The sequence below is a fragment of the Oryctolagus cuniculus genome, chromosome 1, assembly GCF_051225735.1.
Source record: "Oryctolagus cuniculus isolate XC-2025 breed Fujian yellow rabbit chromosome 1, ASM5122573v1, whole genome shotgun sequence".
NCBI lineage: Eukaryota > Metazoa > Chordata > Mammalia > Lagomorpha > Leporidae > Oryctolagus > Oryctolagus cuniculus.
Genome location: NC_142867.1, coordinates 136,450,136 through 136,471,380, shown reverse-complemented (window position 1 = coordinate 136,471,380; position 21,245 = coordinate 136,450,136). Strand labels below are relative to the sequence as shown.

Genomic DNA, 21,245 nt, shown 5'->3' with positions numbered 1-21,245 from the left:
GTATATGAATTTGAAACCTTGTTATTTTAAAAATCTGTTATTTTTTCAAGGTTTATTGTGATTATCATGGCCATTCCCGAAAGAAGAATGTGTTTATGTATGGCTGCAGCATCAAAGAGACAGTGTGGCACACCAACGAAAATGCCTCTTCATGTGATGTTGTGGAAGACATGGGATACAGGGTAATTATTACAGATGACTCAGGAGTTTTCCAGTTTCAAGCGTGTAAAACTACAGAAAGTGACTTAACATTCATGAACTACTCAGATTCGTTGATGTTGACACTTTGCCATTTATGTTTTAGATTTTTTTATTTTGAGGTTTTGCGATTTGTAGTTAGATTTTTCATCTATTTGGAATTTATTTTTGTGTGAAATGTGAGGGTGTAATTCTATTTTTCCCCTGGCTATCAGTTGTAGCCATACCATTTTCCCTAGAGTCTCTCCTGTGTTGATCTGCTGCAGCCATATGTTCCAGGCTCTCTGTACCTGCTGTCAGTCTTGGTTCTGTTTCTTTGGATACCATATCATTTTAGTGTTAAGTTAGTACCGATACCTGGTAGGGCGAATTTCTCTTTCTTGTTCTTTTAAAAAAATTACCGTGACTCTTTTATGCCTGTTATTCTTCTTTGTGAATTTTATGCCTGTCTGTGTAATTTAGTCTTTTATATTCTTCAGCAAAGATAGAAAATTTCTGCAGCCAGGTCTGCTGTCTTCATTAGTCTTATTCCCAAGTACTGTGCACGTTTTGCTCTCCTTGGAATCCTATCCACCTGCCCCCAGTTAAAACATCAGTGGAGCAAGCCTTCACAATTCTCAGATTTCCAACCTAAAAATTTCATACTCCATCCTGTGCATCCGTGTGAAAGTAAAAATGATGTCCTCAGACCTTGAAAATCTTAATAATTTACATCACAAATAGCCTTTTTCTGGAGTTACTGGAAGATAGTCTCACAAAAATAAAGGAGTATTCTGAAAACGAGGAAAGTGTGAGGAAACTAAATTGAAGAGAGAGGCCCAGGTCAGGGGTGAGAGGCAGCAGAAGAGAGTGGAAGGCCAGCGTGTGGGCACAGCAGCCATGCCGCTGCCCTGCCTGCCGTCCGCGGCTCTGGAGCCCTGTGGTGTGAGGCCACGTTAAGTGAAGGAGACAGTAGGTTAGCAGAGCCCAGGACTAGTCACCAGTGAGGCGCGGAGGATGGCAGAGGGCGCACTTTCCCATGTGTTGGCCTCTAGGACACCACTGCCATCACCATCCTTCCTGCTTCTCTGTCAGCTTTCCCTCTGGGAGTTCCTACTTAGCCTCCAGAAATGAGCTTGCGGCACAGTCACGAGAGAGCAAATGTGTTTACCTTTGGTGTCCATTTTTCTTCATTTCTTTAATATTATCTTACATTTCAGGGTTGTTAAGGGGAATCTGTGTGTGTGTGTGTGTATGTGAGAGAGAGACAGAGACAGAGACAGAAAGACAGGGGCGGGGAGGGGGAAGAGTAGAGGGAGCATTTCCACAGAGTACCACAAGTATGGGAGCTTCAGCAATGTATTATGAACGTGCGGTTCTTTGGATCAGAAGTGTAAGCTAAAATCAAGGTGTGAGCAGGACTGCATAGTTTTTGGAGGCCCTAGGGGAGAACCATTTCTGTTTTTCCTCCTCCACGTGGAGAGGCTGCCTGTGTTCTTTGTGTCATGGAATCAAATGACCTCTGACCTCTGCTTCCATTGTAATCAGCTTCTCTCCACTTCCGCTTACAGGGTCCATCGAGACCCTGCTCCTGCTCAGAGTCTCTGAGGCCCATGCCGTGTTAGCCAACAAATTCCCTGGTTTTGGGATTAAGACGTGAACATCTTTGATGGGCCTCTGTTTTTCACTCAGTGCCATGACCTGCCCCCCACCCCAGATAATTTGATAGGTTAATACTCAAAAATGCGGGGATTCTGATGATAAATCTTAGGACTCTTGTGTCCTGTTAGTGTATGTGTTTAGTGAAGAAAAATACAAAAAGTTACAGCATATAAATCAAGGGACATTTGATAGAAAAGCTGGTAATTTTCAGGATTGTTTAAGATCATGAAAGCTGTGGCAAGACTAGCGACCGCAGGAGGACTGGTAACGAAATGCAGTATGAGATTCCGGATGGGATCTGGAAACAGAAACAAGATATCAGAAAAACTGATGACACTGAAAACAGATCTGTGGTTTTACTAAGAGTATTAAATCAGGATTAATTTTTTGTCCTGATGCTGTTCTGTGGTTGTTAGCATTAAGAGTAGCTGAGGGAGAGAGGTGGCATTTTTTTGTACTAGTTTTGCACTTTTTCCCTGTTTAAATAAGTTCAAAATAAGTTATAAAAGTATTGTTACTATTCTTACACTGTGATAATCATCTTATTGGGAGAAAACTTGTGATTTAGGCTTAATGAAATATTAGCTTCTAAGGCACCTAATATCGCTAAATATTATAGATATGAGGGATGTCCAAAAAGTTTATGGAAAACACATACTGTGACAAAAACTGCATGGATATCAATTATTCATTTTGCAACAAAATGAAGTTACTTTCTCATCTGTTTTCCCATGAAGTGTTTGAACTATGCTTGTAGTAGACCCCTAATCCTAAATAAGACTATCATTGCTGTTGGACAGACGAGTGAACAGAACTTCTGTGTGCCTTGACACACTTGCTTGGCTAAAACGTTGTGTGGATCACACTGGGATGAGATGTTACTGCTTCAAGTTCTAAACTTCTACGTTCTGTCACAGTATTATGCCAAAACAAGCACCCCAGGTTGTTTTCCTAAAAAAGGTTTTGGTAGCAAACCAGTGCTCCTAACAGAATTTTAAAGCACATTTTCTTTTTGGTCTCCTGTCTCTTTTTCTCCCTTCCCAAGTAAATAAAATGTTTAGAGTTGTCTAAAACAGAACATTCCAGAAGCACATAAAGTAGGAAGTGAAAGTCATCTCCCACTCTCTCTCAATACTAATGAGTCAGTTTTATCAGTGTGCTCAGTGAAGCTTCTTGCCTCTTGCTAGTTCTATCTCAGTCTTTCAATAATTATCCAAGATTTCTATGGTGCATTTTCATTATTCTTATACAGGTGTTCCACAATGTATTTGTTCAGTAGTCCACTGTTGGTGGTAATTTGATTCATATTGCCAAACTGTTCGTCATAAAGGTTGTATAACTGGGGGCCAGCATTGTGGCATAGCAGGTTAAGCCTCTGCCTACGATGCCAGCATCCCATATGGGTGCCAGTTCAGGACCCAGCTGCTCTACTTCAGATCCAGCTCCCTGCCAGTGAGCCTGAGAAGGCAGCGGGAACCCCTGCCATCCACATGGGAGACCTGGAAGAGGCTCCAGGCTCCTAGTTTCGGCCAGGCTCAACCTTGGTTGTTGCAGCAATTTGGGGAGTGAACCAGTGGATAGAAGATCTCTCTTTTGCTGCCTCTCCTCCTTTCTCTGCCAGTCTGCCACTCTGTTTTTTTTTTTTTTTTTTTAAAAAAGATTGTAGAACTGAGTCTCAGAGATACCATGAAAGATAGTGCTGTTTCTCCATGTCTGTAATTATAAATGAGGCTGAGCATCTTTTCCTATGTTTGGCCAATTATGATCTCCCTCTTTTCAAATAGCGTTTTCTCATATTCTCTGGTTGCTTTTTTTATTCTTAAGATTTTTTAATTTATTTTCTTGAGAGGCAGAGTTACAAAGAGAGAGGGGGAGACAGAGAGAGAGAGGTCTTCCATCTGCTGGTTCACTCCCCAAATGGCCGCAATGGCAAAGCTGGGCTGATCTGAAGCCAGGAGACAGGAGCTTCTTCCATGTCTCTCACGGGGGTGCAGGGGCCCAGGGACTTGGCCATCTTCCACTGATTTCTCAGGCCATAGCAGAGAGCTGGATCAAGAGAGAAACAGCTGGGACTCGAACTGGCTGCCAGTATCGGATGCCAACACTACAGGTGGCAGCTTAGCCCACTGTGCCACAGCGCCCGCCCCTCTGGTTGCTTTTATACTAATTATCTAGTTATTACTTTTAAAATAAGAACTCTTTTGCATATTACAAATATGTTTCCTAGTTTTTTATTATTATATGTAGTAATTTAGAACTTTTATGGTATTTGTTGATTTTTTAACATAGCATTTGTGTTCCAAATTTTTCAAAGTACAGTTTCATGTTTATTATTTTTATTTTCAGTTGAAAAGTTTACTTACTAAGTTTAAATTCTGAGTCCAGATAGAATTTAACTGAATGAAGAGTGACTTCAGATGTTTTTCTCAGTGAACACTGAGTTGTGCACATTTAAGCAATGACATATCTTTCCTTCACTAATGATTACTGTAATAGCTTTATTTCTATTTCCAGATTCTCTTTTCCGGAGATCTGTGTGTTCCTACAATATTGTCACAGTGTAACTTATTTTAGATTTGTGATCCAGGTTTCTATCTCTATTGGACTATTTCTCCAGGCATTGCTTTTCTTTCCTAAGGATTTTCTAGGATGTATACCTTTATTTACACATCCAGGTGAACTTGAGAATAATCTCTTAATGTTTGTTTATTTATTTTTTTGCATCTACTTGAAAGGCAGAGAGAGAGAGAGAGACCGACCGACCCAGACCTTCCATTCACTGGTTTACTCTCCCAGTACCCATAGCAGTCAGCATTGTGCCAGGCCCTGAAGTTAGGAGCCCAAAACTCCATCTGGGTTTCCTGCATGGGTGGCAGGGACCCAAACCCTTGAGCCATCACCCACTGCATACCTGGTTGCTGCACATCAGCAGAAAGCTGAATCAGAAGTGGAGTAGCTGGGACTTGTACCAGCACTCAGATATGGGAAGTAGGCTTACTAAGTGGTAGCTTAACCTGCACTACACCTGTCCCAGGAATAATTTCAAGTTGCAAGAATTTGGGTACACTTCAATTGTGATTTTTCTTAGCTTTATTGATTAATTTAGGAGTGACTGACATTTACAGTGTTAAATCTTTCATGATTAAATTTCCACATTTTAGACAATTCGTATTTTCGACTAATATATAAAAAGTATAAACACTTAGGGAGTAGCATGTGATGTTTTTGGAAACGTGTAGACATTATGCAAGGTCCACTTCAGGGTAAACGTAATTATCTCAGACATTCATCATTTCTTTCTGGTGAAAACATCAAAATCCTCTCCTCTAGTTTATTTAAAAAATCATACACACAGTCCTGTAGTTATCCATAGTCATCTTACATACCATAGGAACTTCTGTCTCCTGACCATCACTTAGTGCCATCAGCAGGGCTTGCATGGTTTTAGTCTACGTATTGATTGATGCTATAAATGTGATCCTGTCTCCCATTGTATGCTTTAACTGATTTCTATCTGTTTAGCAATGCAGAGCATTCTAAATTTACAAGAGGATCGTTTTGATATTTGATTAGCAGAGGATATGTCAGCAAGGAGATTCACTATAAACACTATGGTTTCATGAAAAAAATTAAACATTTTTAATGAAGAAGAACTCTTGCTTTATTATCTTTCCTGTTTTACAGACTTTACCTAAGATACTGAGCCATATTGCCCCAGCATTTTGCATGAGCAGTTGTAGCTTCGTAGTGGAGAAATCTAAAGAATCCACGGCACGAGTTGTGGTTTGGAGAGAAATAGGAGTGCAAAGAAGCTACACCATGGAGAGTACTTTGTGTGGCTGTGACCAGGGAAAGTACAAGGTAAAACACTCTAAGGCTCTCAGTCATTAAAAACATTTGAGGACTTTGCTTTCCTATGTACTTCTGGGGGCGTTCAAGTATGTATGAAATAATGCAATTGTTTTGTTGAGTTATATGTAATTTATGATAATGGAATTGAATTATATGCAATCTTCAGAACAGGTTTTTCTGTTCTACCTCTTTGAACTCATGAGCTTGCTTGGAATGCTTAAGTTTTTGTTATTTGCATCTATTTACATTCGTAAGTTTTAAGAAAATGCACTGGAGTAATATTCAAATACCGATAAGTAATTTATAATGAATGAGACATTGTTAATAAAAATATTTTAATATGTTGGGTATAAATTTATTTTTATGTATTTAAAATTAAACATTTGTATTTCATAAAGCAACTAGTTATATTTATATTTTGTGTCTTTAATATTTCTATTTAGTTGAAGAAGTTACAGAGAGGGAGCGATAGAGCAAGATCTTTCTTTCTTTCTATCTTTCTTTCTTTCTATCTTTCTTTCTTTCTTTCTTTCTGTTTTAATTTGACAGAGTTATAGATAGTGAGAGAGAGAGAGAGACAGAGAGAAAGGTCTTCCTTCCATTGGTTCTTCTTCAGTGAAGAGATTTGCATTTCAAAGACACACACAATGGGTTAAGCCACTGCCTGCAAAGCTGGCATCCCATGTGGGCATCCTTTCCTGTCCTGGCTGCTCCACTTCCACAGTAGAAGATGGCCCAAGTGCTTGGGTACTTGCTACCCACATCAAGATCAGGATCAAGCTCCTGGGTTCAGTCTGGCTTGGCCCTGGCCATTATGGCCATCTGGGGAGTGAACCAGTGGATAGAAGATCTTGCTCTGGGGCCTGCGCTGTGGCTCACTTGGTTAATCCTCTGCCTGTGGTGCTGACATCCCATATTTGTGCCACATTCTAGCCTCGGTTGCTCCTCTTCCAGTCCAGCTCTCTGCTGTGGCCCGGGAGGGCAGTGGAGGATGGCCCAAGTGTTTGGGCCCTGTACCCGCATGGGAGACCAGGAGGAAGCACCTGGCTCCTGGCTTTGGATGGGCGCAGCTTCAACCATTGCGGCCATCTGAGGAGTGAACCAGCAGATGGTAGACTCTCTCTCTCTCTCTCTCTCTGCCTCTCTGTAACTCTTTCAAAATAAAAACAAAACACTGTGTTTGTGTTTTGATAAATTTGGGCATGAAATATCCAAATTTTTAAAGGAAGCTAAAATCTATTTTGAAATATACACTGTTAAACCAGTTTTCTGAAGTTGTTGTTTATAACTGATAAATATATAAACCTTTAAAAATAAAACAAATATGTAACAAATACTCATTTCTCTTTTATATGATTCACTTAATAGAGTGTACATTCATTCAAAACTAATGGAGAGAAGTGTGTCTTACCAAGTCAGGATTTTTGTGTGTGTAATAGCTTTCCTGTTTAGGGCAAAATTGACTGGGAAGTACCGAATTCCCATATGCTTTGTCCCCACACATGCTTCTCATGCATAACAAGTTTTAAACTTGTTTGCTGATTTGTTTTAGTAATCTAATAATGTTTTAGGAAGCAGTCTCCTTCGGCCTCAGCAATATTTTTATGTACTGAGTTTTGGCTGTGAATATTCTTTATTTTTATTTTCTATGAACTAATTCAGAAACAGGCCTGGCCTTTTTAAAACTTTTGAGTTGAGGAGCAAACACACGTTCTGATAAAGCCACTGAGTCATATTTTCTGGGCTATGTGGGAGCTGGCTCGACTGTTTAGTTAAGCCATTGTAAAGGCACATACATCATGTACAGTAAGTAGTGGCTTCCACGGTTCATTTTCCTCAGGCGCCATGAGCCGTAGGAGCTCTGTAGCCCAGGCACTGAGGAGCTGTTCTACGATGCCCCTCTCTTGGGCTCTGCTCTCATCTAAATCCGCAACTTTGGTTGGTGCAAGAATCCCACTTAGATTAGAGATTGGTTTTTATATCTGAAGAATAAGCAATAAGCAGTATCTTAGTTTATAGTCTTATTTTCTGTGGTAACATTTAACTTTTGGTAAACTTTGTGTTGCTTATTTAGAAACTAGTGGTAAGAAGAGGGGAGAAGTTGAGATAAAGTCTTCTTTGGTAGAGAGAATTTGGAGTGGACATTAATTGACATGGATCATAGATATTTAACATTATTAATGCCTCATTGACATAGATTTGTTTCTTTTTTTGACAGTTACCTTTCTGTTGGTTTTTTACTGACCAATTTCTTTTATCACACAGTAAAAGTCCTGTAATATATATTGAAGGATTCATATTGGAGCCTTCATTTTAACACTGTAGTAGCTCAACACTGGCATCTGAAGTAGCAGATCAGAAGAAATACCATCAAGATCTTGTTAAGCATAGTTGAGCATATTGACTCCAAGAGTAACAGCGACCACAGATTATTCATCTACCTTTTTTTTCCTCCCCAGTGCATTGATGATAACAGTTTGCAACACACTGAATGTCAGTAGACATTCTAGCAATGTCCTATAGGAAAGATAGTTCCTTTGTGACCCAGAATGGTTACATGTTACAGACATTATCCTTGTCAAGTTCTGGTTCAGGTTTTTAATTTTATTAATATAGTTTAAATTACTTTACTGGAATTTTAATGCAGTGTAGCAGAGAATAGCAAACTTTGGAATAGTGAGATGGCATTGGCACATGCCACCTTGATGGGATTGAATTGGAATCCCCTGGTATGTTTCCAACTCTACCAATTGGGGCAAGTCAGCCCGAGCATGCCCCAAATTATACATCTCTTCCCTCTCTTATTCCCACTTTTATGTTTAACAGGGATCACATTTCAGTTAATTTTCAACACTTAAGAATAACTGTGTGATAATTACAGAATTAAACCAGTCATATTAAGTAGAACAGACAAAAAAAAAATACTATGAGGGATAATATATTAAGTTGTCCATTAGCAGTCAGGGCTATGCTGATCAAGTCACCATTTCTCATAATGTCCATTTCACTTCAGGAGGTTTCCTTTTTGGTGTTCAGTCAGTTGTCACCGATCAGGGAGAACATATGGTATTTGTCCCTTTGGGACTGGCTTACTTCACTCAGCATGATGTGTTCCAGATTCCTCCATTTTGTTGCAAGTGATCAATTTCAGTTCACAATTGATCATAATGAAAGGACTAAGAGTCAAAGGAAGCACATAAACAAGTCTAGTATCTGCTAACACTAACCGATAGAATAAATAAAGGGGAGAGTGATCCAACATGGGAAGTGAGATACTCAGCAGACTCATAGAATGGCGGATGTCCTAAATAGCACTCTGGCCTCAGAATCAGCCCTAAAGGCACTCGGATCTGGCTGAAAAGCCCATGAGAGTATTTCAGGCATGGAAAGCCAAGGCACTCTGGCAAAAAGATCTCTGTGAGTGAGATCCCAGTGGAAAGAACAGGTCTTCAAAGAGGGAGGTGCCTTTCTCTGAAGGGAGGAGAGAACCTCCACTTTGACTATGACCTTGTCTAAACAAGATAAGAGTCGGAGAACTCAAGGGGCTTCCATAGCCTTGGAAACTCATGACTGGTGCATAGGGAGATTATTGATGCCATAAACAGGAGTGTCAATTTGTAAAGTCAACAACAGGAGTCACTGTGCACTTACTCCTCATGTAGGATCTCTGTCCTTAATGTGCTGTACACTGAGGCTTAATGCTATAACGAGTACTCAAACAGTATATTTCACTTTGTGTTTCTATGGGGGTGCAAACGATTGAAATCTTTACTTAATGTACACTAAACTGATCTTCTGTTAAAAAAAAAAAAATTATCAATTCCCAACTTGACTCTCACTGGGATTAAACATGACAATAGGTCTGATCTGATTTCATCATCATTTAAAAAAAAATCATCTATTATTTTTCACTTTATGTTTCTGTGTGGGAGCAAACTGTTGAAATCCTTACTTAAGGTATACTAAGCTGATCTTCTGTATATTAAGATAATCGAAAATGAATCTTGATGTGAATGGAAGGGGAGAGGGAGTGGGAAAGGGGAGGGTTGTGGGTGGGAGGGACGGTATGGGGGGGAAAGCCATTGTAACCCATGAGTCGTACTTTGGAAATTTATATTCATTAAATAAAAGATAAAAAAAAAATAGCAAACTTTGTTTTTAAAAGTCGTTTAAGGATTTATTTTATTTATTTGAAAGGCAGAGTTATTGGGTAGGGGAAGGGAGGGAGAGAGAGCTAGCGAGCGAGCTTCTGTCTGCTGCTTCACTCTTCAAACACCCACAACTGCCTGGATGGACCAGCCTGAAACCAGGAGCCTGGAACTCCAACTGTGTCTCCCACGTGGTGGTGGGGCCCCTGGTACATAGGCCATCTTCTGCTTTTCCTGGGCTCAATAGCAGTAAACTAGATCAAATGTGGAGGAGCCAGAACACAAACCAGTGTCCATAGGGATGCTGGCTACTGGCGTCAGGTGGCAGCTTACCCTGCTGCACCACAACACCAGCCCTCAGTCCAGTTGTAGCTCATGAATAGAAGGACCTAGATACTTGAACCATCACCTCCAAAGGGTGCACATTATCAGGAAGCAAGAGTGGAGCTGGGCTGAAACCCAGGCCCTCCGATATGGGATGCAGGCATCCCGAGCAGTGTCTCTGCTGCCACACCGAACACCTGCCCCCCAGACTTTCTAAATACATATGTAATATTTCTTTGTTTCTAGGGTCTACAGATTGGTACTCGAGAACTGGAAGAGATGGGAGCAAAATTTTGTGTTGGTTTGTTGCGTTTGAAAAGATTGACATCCCCATTGGAATACAATCTACCTTCCAGCCTGCTCGACTTTGAAAATGACTTAATTGAATCAAGCTGCAAAGTAACTAGGTAGGACACACCTATCTTTTATTATATTGTAGTGTACTTTTAGGCTTTGTTTAATAGCTACGTTTTGGAAAGGCATAGAGAGTTTGACTGCCACAAGTATGCTTAGAATTGATAATAATTAATTTTGTTCATCCAATCTTTGTTCCAAATTGTGATCATATTCCTGATTCTCTTCATGTTGATATTTGGATGAGATTTTAATGGATATACTTTGCAGCTGTTGGTAGTGATCTTGCAAGCCTACTTTTAACTCAGAAAGAAACAATGTGCGAAATATTGCACCTGGTAATCTATAAAGAATGGGCTTAGAGTGAGGATTCATACATCAAGAACCTTTATTTTGTTGATGTGTACACACATTGGATGTCTATCCAGTAACTTTCTGGTTCTACATATTAGAAACAGCTAAATTTAGCCTCCCTTTGGAGGCCTGTTTCTGCCTCTTCTGAATTAGCTCATGCTTTTCTTTTCAAATTCCAGCTATGGAAATTTTGCCTGGTTGTAAGCTCAACACCATAATTATCGTTATAATGCCAGGGCTTAGACTCTATATTTTGGTGCATATGGGTAAGAATAGTTCTATTTTAAAGAAACTTCAGTATTTTCGTTGTTAGATATGAACTTGTTTTCAACTTTGTTAGTTATTGGCATGCGTTATCATCCGTATCACTGATATACATCACAGTTTTGAGTGTCACTGAAGCATTACTTGGAACTTCATTATTTATAAATATGCTAATTTAGACAGGTGGTCATCTGCATTCTCTGTTCTTCAGTGTGCCTGCTGAAAACAATGGAAGTGAAATTCTCACTGAATTTAGAAGCCTCCTGTTAACTTTTAATTGATGAATTCATAACCCAGAAACCACAGGCATACTACAGTTGCTTTAGATATCCTGAAATATCATTTAGACTTACCAGTACTTCACAACTGTCTATTTTTTACACCCTTGCCTAATTTTACTCTTAAAATGAACATATATGTGTTTAGAAAAGCACATATTTTAAAGAAACCACATACACAGTTATATGTGTTCTTAGCATCTGATCATTGAATTTCAGTATAGTTGGTTTCATTTGTAATTGCATTTATTTAGTTTTATGTATTTAAAAGTACTGCCATGAGGAGTTCATAAGCCTCATCAGACTCTCCAAGGCAACTGTGGCACAGAACGGGTTAACAGTCTCTCCTTCTCATCAGTGTATGCCTGTAAACTTATATGCCTACTAGAGCCAATTAGAAATTGAAAGAAGTTTGCCCCTGAAATGTTACTCTGCCCTTTTTTCCTGTTTCCTGACTTCTCCCTCCATGCTGCCATTCTTGTTTATGAAATCTCAAGTGAATTTTCGTAGATCGCTGATCTTGATGCTTTTGAAGATCATAAATCCTTCGTCTGAGTCTGCCTGCCTTTCCTTGGGGTTATATTCAAGTTCTGCAGCCCTGGCAAGAGTGTGGATGCTGTGTTCTTTCCCTTGTATCTGTGCTGTTGTACACACAGATTTGATGTGGTCCTCTACTCAGAACGTTCTCTTGACCACACTTTACCAAGGGGGTGTCTGTCAACCTTACTCTTCTCCCTGTTCATAACTAACAAGTGTTTTTATGGGTATATGTCAATATTCTATTTCTTCTTCTTTGTGTTTTAAGATTTTATTTATTTATTTGAGAGGTAGAGTTACAGAGAGAGAGAGAAAGGTCTTTCATCTGCTGGTTCACTCCCCAAATGGCTTCAATGATCGTAGCTGGGCCGTTCTGAAACCAGGAGTCAGGAGCTTCTTCCGGGTCTTCAATGCAGGTGCAGGGGCCCAGGGACTTGGGGCCATCTTCTACTGCTATCCCAGGCCATAGCAGAGAGCTGGATTGGAAGAGGAGCAGTCATGACTCAAACCAGTGTCCATATGGGATGCTGACACCTCAGGTGGAGGCTTAGCCCACTATGCCACAGCACCAGTCCCAATATTCTATCTTTTAGGAAACTTTAAATTCATTTTAAAATTTATATGTGTTGACTTATGGCTCAACAGTTGTAATTCAATGAGTTTTTATTATTATTTATGTTGAAACTCACAGTTGCCTGGATTTGGCCTCTTTGAACAACTTCCCTGCATTTTGGACATATTCCCGTCATGCTCTGAGGACTTCCTTCCTTTCTGGCACACAGGCTTTCCAGGCACGTGTTTGCATTTAGTTTAATCCCAGCGTTGGGATCAGCCGTTTCTTTAGGGTTCCTTGGTTGCTTTTGGTGTAACACAGTAAGTCTAGATATTGGTTGTATTGATGCTTTTGTGGTGTCACTGCTCTCAAGTTCTCTCAGTAGACAGAGATATCTAGAATATATTTACATATTTACCGGCGTAACGTAGACATAATCTGAAAATCTTGAGTTCCCAGTGAAACCTTTCATTCCAATCCTATAACTAGGGGTTCAGGCTATTTTTTGAATTTCTGACTCCTTTGTTTAACAGGAAGAAACCTGGCTCCCATGATCTTTAGTATTTTTACTTATTGGTCAGCCCACCTGTGTACCACAGTCTCCCATCTCCACGGCCCTCTCTTGGGTATCTTCCTCACCCCGCTCAGGCTCCACCTCTCCAAAGCGAGGAGCTTTTTAAAGGCAGTCTTGGTCATTCAGAGCCTGCCGTGCGGTGTCTGCTGGCTGGCTGGCCTTATTTCTGAGTGTTACTGCAGACCTGCTGCAGGCAGAGTGTTGTCCAAGGCTCTGGGAGAACAGAAGAAACAGGAAGCAGGGGCGAGTGCTCGGTGTGCCAAGGGAGCTAATGTGATGGAAGCCGCCCAGCTCAGCCGCGTGCAGGGGCACAGCGGGGCCCACGAAGGGGAATAGCGAAACATCACTGACAGCGAAGAGTTACTGCAGTACTTTAAAATGGCCTCGGTGTGTCTGAAAGTTTCCCTGAGTTTTAGGCTACGACTTCAAAAGTACTAGATAAAGGTTGGCAAAGAAACAGCAGCTGAATATAGAGTAAACAAAATTAGCCATGGGAAATAGACTAATTGAGGTAAGAAAGAAAGGCTTATTGGGCGATTACAAAAGCTAAGGTGGAAGAATCAAGGGAGCCAGTATTCAGATCTAGGCTCAAGAAGAAATAGTAAATGGGTGTGTGTGTGTGTGTGTGTGTGTGTGTGTGTGTATGTTTACTAAGATTTGTTTTTTATTTGAGAGGCAAAGTTACAGAGAGTTATGGAGAGTTAAGAGATCTTCCATCCACTGGTTCATTCCCAGATGGCCACAGTGGTTGGTTCTGGGCCAGGCAGAAACCAGGAGCTTGAAACTTAAGTCTCCCGTGTGAGTGCAGGGGCCCAAGCACTTGGGCCATCTTCTGCTGCTTTCCCAGGCCATAGCAGAGAGCTGGATGGGAAGAGGAGCAGCCTGCACTAGAACTGACGCCCAGATGGGATGCTGGCACTGCAGGCGAGGGCGTTAACCCGCTGCGCCACTGCGCCAGGTGGGCCATGTTCTGCTGCCTTCTCAGGCTCATTACAGGGAGCTGACTCAGAAGTGGAGCAGCCAGGACTCAGATCAATGCTCCTGTGAGATGCTGGCATTTCGGGCAGAGAGAGGGTTAGCCCAGTGTGCCACAAGGCTGTGTTCCCTTCCCACTTTTTTGAAGCTTTTATTTGAAAGGCAGAGAGAGAACAAGAGTGAGAAAGTGAGAAAGTGTCTATGTTGTTAAGCATGGAATGATAATCTGATGCATCCTCGTGTAAAATGTGTAAGTTCAGCATGTTAGGAATGGACGTAAGCCGCAGGCGATGTGGCGCTTTGAGGGGAGTGGTGACTGCAGAGCCAGTGGTTCCAGTGTAATGTGGTACACTGCTAGAGCCTTCGATGCACATTTGTTGTTGAACCAGTTTCCATGTAATACAGATGGAGCAAAGAAGTGCTGAGTGCGGGCTGAAGGCAACCCCAGCCAGCTTCAGAATTTCAGACAGGATCATTGGCACGTACTGTTGACTCTAAGTCTGACTTCTTTGAAAACGTGTTTATTTTTGTTTTGTTGAGAGGCAGAGAGAAGGAGTCACAGATAGATCTCCCATGTACTGGTCCACTCCCCAGATGCCCTGAACAGCCAGGGCTGGAGCACAGAATGCAGTCTGGGTGTCCTCTGTGGATGTCAGGGACCCCACTGCTACCTCCCAGGCACACCTTCCACAAAGCTGAAATCAAAAGCAGAGGCAGGACTGGAACCCATTCACTCTGATATGGCATGTGGGTGCCCCAAGCAGTGTTTTAACCAAGCCAGACTTCCACCCTCTGCCCCACCCCTATTTTAGCAAAGCTTTTCTCAGTTACTACCATTTATGATTTCAATAATTTTATAGCAGTTGCTTATTCATTCAACTATCCTTTTCTTCTCAGAAACCTTTCAGGAATAATTGTAGATTCTTGTCATTATTTACTTTATTGGTAAAGTGGGTGGAGGGTTGTATGTATCTTAACCTCTCTTCTCCTAGCTTTTTGTATTCGTCATTTAGTGGTCACTAATACCAGTTACCTTGGAAATGAAAGCCCTAGGGAATGTAATACAGATCACTTGAGTATGTTTGTTGAGGAGGAAAAAAGGAGGGAGCAGGTGGGAGGTGACCATAAATATTCTCTGAGCTTTTCTGCTGCATCTTCTTCCCTTTTCTCTTCTGTGGGTGACATTCGTTCTCAGGGCTTTAAATTCTCTGTCTCTGAGCTCTGGACCTGCATGTCCAGCTTCCAACCTGACGACACACACTCGCACACTGGGTTAACCTGTCTACAACCCAGCTTGAGACTTCGGCCCCCCGACCTGTCCCAAAGCAAATCAGCATTCTCCGTCCACCTAGGTGCTCACGTCTTGGCGTCTCTCACTCCCTGCCTTGCCCTCAATTAATCACCCGGCGCTCTCGGGTTGCTCCCTGAAACGTCTTGCTGGTTTTCCACATTCTGGCCATCTCTGCCGTTAGGCCAGTTCCGGCTGCCACCGTCTCCTGCCAGGGCTCCTCTCGTGGCCTCCTAGTCTTGCTCCCGTCTGCTTTGCACGCAGCAGCCACCATGTGTCCTCAGTAAACATAGCCATCTACTGCCAGCGTCTCAGAGGGGCAGCGTGAGCCAGCCATGCCTGCCTCTTCTCTCAGCTGGCCCCACTCGCACTCTCTTCTCACTGGTCTAGCCTTTGAGAGTGCTTCAAAACCAGCCAGAGCAAATAGCTAGTTTCTGTTTTCCGATTTGTTTGATTACTCAAGTGACAATATCAGAATGAAATACTACGAAAATGGCAGAAGGGGCCTAAGGGAATACAGGCCTCCGCTCCAGTTTCTTGTTGTGGGTCACCACGCACATAGTCACAGTGTCCGATTGTTGTGTGAGTTTCTAAATACATCATGCTGGCTGCTATTTGTACTTTCGTCCTCGTGGTCAGAGGGTTGTGAGCCACACTGGTCTGTGGACCACACTTTAAGTAGCATTGTTCTAGAACGGAATGTTGCTGCCTGCAACTCTAAGATTTTATCCTTACCTCCAGTGCTATTTAATTTTGGCACATTGTGTATAGGAATGGGTTTATTTTTAATAGACCTTGACACATTTGAGTGAAGAGTTCTGAACCACTTTCTCTTTGAAAATTGCTTCTTAACCATTCCCTTTATTGTGTTCTTCCAGAATTCCTGTATTGGAGCCTCTTCTTCACACATGTCTGTTAGCTGTCTTGTCCTGTTTTCTACCTCTTCACTCTAAGTAGTCTTAAAAAAAAAAAAAGATTTATGTATTTATTTTGAAAGAGTTAGAGAGCGATATCTTCCATCTGCTGGTTCACTCTCCAAATGGCAGCAGGTTGGACCCTGCAAAAGCCAGGAGCCAGGAGCTTCTTCAGCTTCCACTGCTTTTCCCAGGCCATTAGCAGGGAGCTGGATTGGAAGTGGAGCAGCCGGGACTCAAACCAGTTCCCATATGGGATGGTGTTGCAGGCAGTGTCTATTTTTTTTTTTTTTTTTTGACAGGCAGAGTAGATAGTGAGAGAGGGAGACAGAGAGAAAGGTCTTCCTTTTTGCCGTTGGTTCACCCTCCAATGGCCGCCACGGCTGGCGCGCTGCGGCCGGCGCACCACGCTGATCCAAAGGCAGGAGCCAGGTGCTTCTCCTGCCTTCGAGAAGCATGGGGTGCAGGGCCCAAGGAGCTGGGCCATCCTCCACTGCACTCCCTTGCCACAGCAGAGAGCCGGCCTGGAAGAGGGGCAACCGGGACAGAATCCGGCGCCCCAACCAGGACTAGAACCCCATGTGCCGGTGCCGCTAGGTGGAGGATTAGCCTATTGAGCCGCGGCGCCGGCTGCAGGCAGTGTCTTAACCCTCCACGCCACAGCGCCAGCCCCTTGGTTGGGTCTTCAGTAGCAGTTTATAATTCACTATCCATAGAGCTTATCTCATGAGAGATTTGTATTTTATTGACTCTATATTTCTCATCTAATTCAATTTTTTGTTTGTTTCTGTGTGTATGTATTTTTAAAGATTTATTTTATTTATTTGAAATACAGAGTTATAGAGAGAGGTAGAGACAGAGAGAGCCATCAGGGACCATATTTACTTCCTGTTAGTCTCACCTGTGTTATGTTCCTTTCGTCTCCCTTGTTTGCTTTGAAATTAATTATTTTATTGTTACTCCGTGTTTGTCTCTTTAAGCTTCTTCCATGCTCGGCATTCTCTTGTATTGACAGCCTGGAGATGACAGTATGAGTCCTTGAGTTCCTAGGCTACAAGTTAATCACTGTTCACCTCTTCACAGATAATGCTGCGATCTTAGGATGCCTAATGTCACTTCCGTGAACTCAGCACCCACTGTTTTTGTTGAACGTGGCTGTCAGTCTTATTTTTCTTGTTCCTTTGAAGGTGGGGGTGTCTCTTCTGGATCTCTTTCCTTTGCTGTTTGCTGTTGTTTTTAAGCAAGTTTGCTATGAGTGCTGACAGTGGATTTTCCTTGTACTTGTTCTACTTTGTTGGAATTTTAGTCCATCCTAAATACATGGCTGGAGTCTGTCATTGTTCGTGAAAATCCCAAGCCATTAGCTCTTCAATGTAGCTTCTGCCACATGCTTTTCTTTCTGAAGGTTTAATTTTTGTGAGTATTTATTTTTTTTTTTGAATTTTGCTGTCCTTTTTTCTGCTCTTTTTGCTTCCGCATGGAAATTTTCTGCTTCCTTATTTCTGCTTCACTAGTTCTGTGAAACCGATTTTGGACTTCTTAACTTCATTTATTTTTTCAGTTCGCCCTTTCCATTTAATTCTTGCTGTTGTCATCTATTTCACAGTTACTTGAAAGTTCGTATCTGACAAGCTCCAATACCGTACCAGCTCTGAATCTGTTTCTAGTGGACTTTTTTTTCCTTCATGTTCTATTTCTTGACATGACTTTGGTAATATTGGTCAAATGCCAGATATTGTGTATCAAAACTAAAGGCTCTAAATAAATTCCTCCTTTCTCTCTTCTGGTAGGCTGTTGGAGCAGAGCGCAGCAGAACACCTCAATTCCTGAGCTGACTTTAGGTAGGGCGCAAAAATGTGTGAAAGTCATCTAATGCTTGGTTTACCCTCCCACGGTTTCCAGGTTGTAGCCCTGCAGAGGTCACCATGGAAGGCCCAGGGCTCCTCCTGGCCTCAGCTCCACAAGACTGCGATACACCCGTTGCTCGTCTGTTTATTTTGTTCTGTTTGTTTTGCTGCTATCTGCTTTGCATTTTATTTTAGCTTCTTGCTCTGTATAGTTTAAGAATTTGTCAGATGCCTCTAGGAGAAAACTGTCAAGTATTGGGGTCACATCTCTGCAACTCCCTTCTTTCAGGAAACTTGGCAGTTCTGAACTCCAATTTTTGCCTGCAGTCCTTTGAAATTACTGAAAACTTGGATGGCTCCCCTGCTTCTTAGCAGCTGCGCCTTGCTTGACCTTGGTGTCCACTGGACTTTGCCCCTTGCACCTTTTCTGTTTGCTGATTTTGCATTGTATCCTTTCACTGTAATAAGTCACAACCGTGAACCTGACTGTTTGCTGAGTCCGGAGTCTCCCTAGCAAATCGCCGAACCTGGTCTTGGGACACTGGATGAATTTCTGTTGAGTGTGGTCATGTCAGAGAGTCTAGTGTTCTCGTAAGAACAGTCAGAGACAGATGGCATTGTGGTCATTTTACATATGTGTGCAACTGAAGCTCAGAGAGATGAAGTGACCCAAGGACCCACGGAGCAGTGCCTGACCAAACCAGGAACTGGACCCAGCTCTAACTTGGAAACTCCTATCCCTTCGTTATACCTTGTATCACACTCTAAAATATAAGCAGAATTACTGAAACACACTGGTTTCAGTTTGTGGAACTCTATTGCATGGTATTCTAACCATTGAACATTCTCTTTATGTGTAAGGAATGCTTTTAGATGGATAGCAAGTGAAGTGGAGTTTAGTGACTTCACTAATTACTGTTTCCTGCAGTCGGCTTGTACTTTTTTCAGCAAAAGTATCAATAAGTTGTCAAATTTCCTTCCTTTTTTTTCCAAATAGATATTCTGTTCACTAGCTCTGTGTGTATGCAGTATCTACTGACAAAAATTGTTACTTGTATTTTCTGTGGATGACTTTGTTTATTTTGTGATATTTAGGATGTGATGTAATTATCTCAGAAGACTGGAATCAAACTGTATAAATAAATTATCCTCTAGTATTTGTGCTTTCACCTTATCTGACATTTCAACACAAGAAAGCCAGACACAGGCAGTCCACAAATTGGAATGTTCTTGTTTGTGCATCAGTTACAACACCCCTCCCCACTCCCCGTGATGTTTTTACTGTCCTGTCTTAAAACAGGTAAATTATTCTCAAAATTGCATAAGGGAGGATTCTGGGCTACGGAGGTTAGAATGAGTGTTTTGGTCCAGTTGGCCTGGGACAGGCTGCTGTCTGACCTGCTTAGAAGCTGAGAAAAGTTGATTTCCTTTTTTCTTTAACAAGATAGGTTTTATTATTGTCATAACATTCTGTGTTATAATATTAGTAAGTGTTTTCGCATTTATTACCTAACTTGAACCAAACAGCGTTGTGAGCTAGAGAGCTCTGCACTTGGGACCCTGGGCTCAGCTCTGGGTCCCCGGCTGGTTAGAAGAATCCAGGTAGAAGCCCGGAGTTTCTGGCTCCGTGGGCAGTGCAGGTCTTGAATCTGCTACTGCGGCTGGCAGAGTAGCTCTACTAGAAGTAGACGGTGGGTACTTGAGAGAGAAGGTAGATTTTTAGGCTTAATTTTGTGTAGTGATTACTAGCTTAGTGTGAAGCAGAATTGTTTGTTTTCTTTAGAAAGCAGTTGGCATCGTAAACCTTCTGTGCATTGTAGTGGTGCCGTACAGCAGAGTGTGTCAATGCGTTCATCCTTTGAGAAGGCTCCTGGAGCACAGGTTTTGATATTTTGCATGAAGCAGCGTTTGTTTTTGGTCTAAATTACTGTCGTTTTTTAGAATGTAGTATTTTCTTAATGCCTTGCTCCTGTTCACCGTAAGAACTCCAATCTACAATGGAAAGATTGGAAAAATCTAGAATGGAAAGGGCTGTTGGCAAATGAAACAAAACACGGAAAAGGAGTACACGTGCGTGAAGGGAATGAAGGGAACCAGTCGGGAGTGGCAGGAAAGCAAAGTTAACAGAGATGGGAAATAGTCACCTCCTGATTCGGCCTCTCTTTTTCTTATGGTTCCAAGGACATTTGAATTCCCATCTGCTGACACACAAGGATTGTTTTAGAACCCTCAGGCAATGACCTTAGGGGCTGGTCTGTCTTTTAAATGAAGGTTGCCCCAACAATAATGTGAGATGATGGGTATGAAGACACTCCTAAGCTGTGTGCGTGAAGCATGCGTTAGAATTGATAATAAAGTAAAGATGAGTTCCTGTGATTGGTCTTGTGCCTGCAGTGCGTTTTCAGTAATGTAATTTCAATGGGATGGGATCGTACTCCAGACAAAAACTGATGATCTTGTCAGACCTCCAGGAGGGACTCAGATGGGGAAGCTGCCATTCCGGACTTTGAGGCTGTTGACATCCTACTGAGGGATACAGGCCCCAGTGGGTGGTCTCAGCTGCAGATGGTGAGCGCTCGGACAGAATGTGTGTGCAGGGTAGAAGCGGGAATGGAGAGAAGGCACTTGGCCCAAGGTGGGCTTTACGGAAGAATATCAGAAGAGGAGCGCAAGCTGGGTTTTGAAAGAAACAGAAGCAGAAGGGTGGTGAGACGTAGACCTCACACAGAGGAAGCGACATCGGCGAAGGCTTGTGACGTGAAGTGTGAGACGAGGAGTTGGGCCAAGGATGCAGTGGCTGACTTGCGCGAGGGTAATTTTGGTCGTCGTGACTCACTGAGTGATCTGGGACTACTAGAAGGAGGAGCAGGCTCTGGGTGGGGGGAGCAGCAGTGCTGTGTTAGAGTAGGCTCTGGGTGGGGGGAGCAGCAGTGCTGTGTTTCCAACAGGCTGCAGTGAGAGAGCCCTGAGAATCAATCTTGCAAGGCCACGCTTTGCAGGAGAAGTTGAATGGAGAAGTGGGGGCTAGAAATTTGGATTTGGAAATCATCCCAATGCAGATGAAAATCGATGGGCTCCCTCACATAAAAAGAGCTGTCCACCAAGAACCTTTCTCTAGATACCTGTTGAGGACTGTCTAGATAA

At 42.2% G+C, this 21,245-nt stretch overlaps 1 protein-coding gene across 25 annotated transcripts in view; it reads left to right on the top strand.

Annotated features, from left to right (window-relative positions):
- The window catches only part of AGTPBP1 (ATP/GTP binding carboxypeptidase 1), a 182,910-nt gene that overhangs the window by 154,878 nt on the left and 6,787 nt on the right, over nucleotides 1–21,245 (top strand). For 23 of the 25 annotated variants that reach the window (XR_016222756.1, XM_070049197.2, XM_070049205.2 and 20 more), the window contains 3 exons: nucleotides 51–182; nucleotides 5,524–5,700; nucleotides 10,410–10,570. Coding sequence is in view for 24 of the 25 variants with exons in the window: in XM_070049197.2 (XP_069905298.1) it covers nucleotides 51–182; nucleotides 5,524–5,700; nucleotides 10,410–10,570 (470 nt within the window). In the remaining variant the exon portion in view is untranslated. Of the gene's footprint in view, nucleotides 1–50; nucleotides 183–5,523; nucleotides 5,701–10,409; nucleotides 10,571–18,044; nucleotides 18,096–18,390; nucleotides 19,259–21,245 lie in introns of those variants that run through there. The other 2 variants (XM_089315668.1, XM_089315660.1) reach the window with 2 other exon arrangements.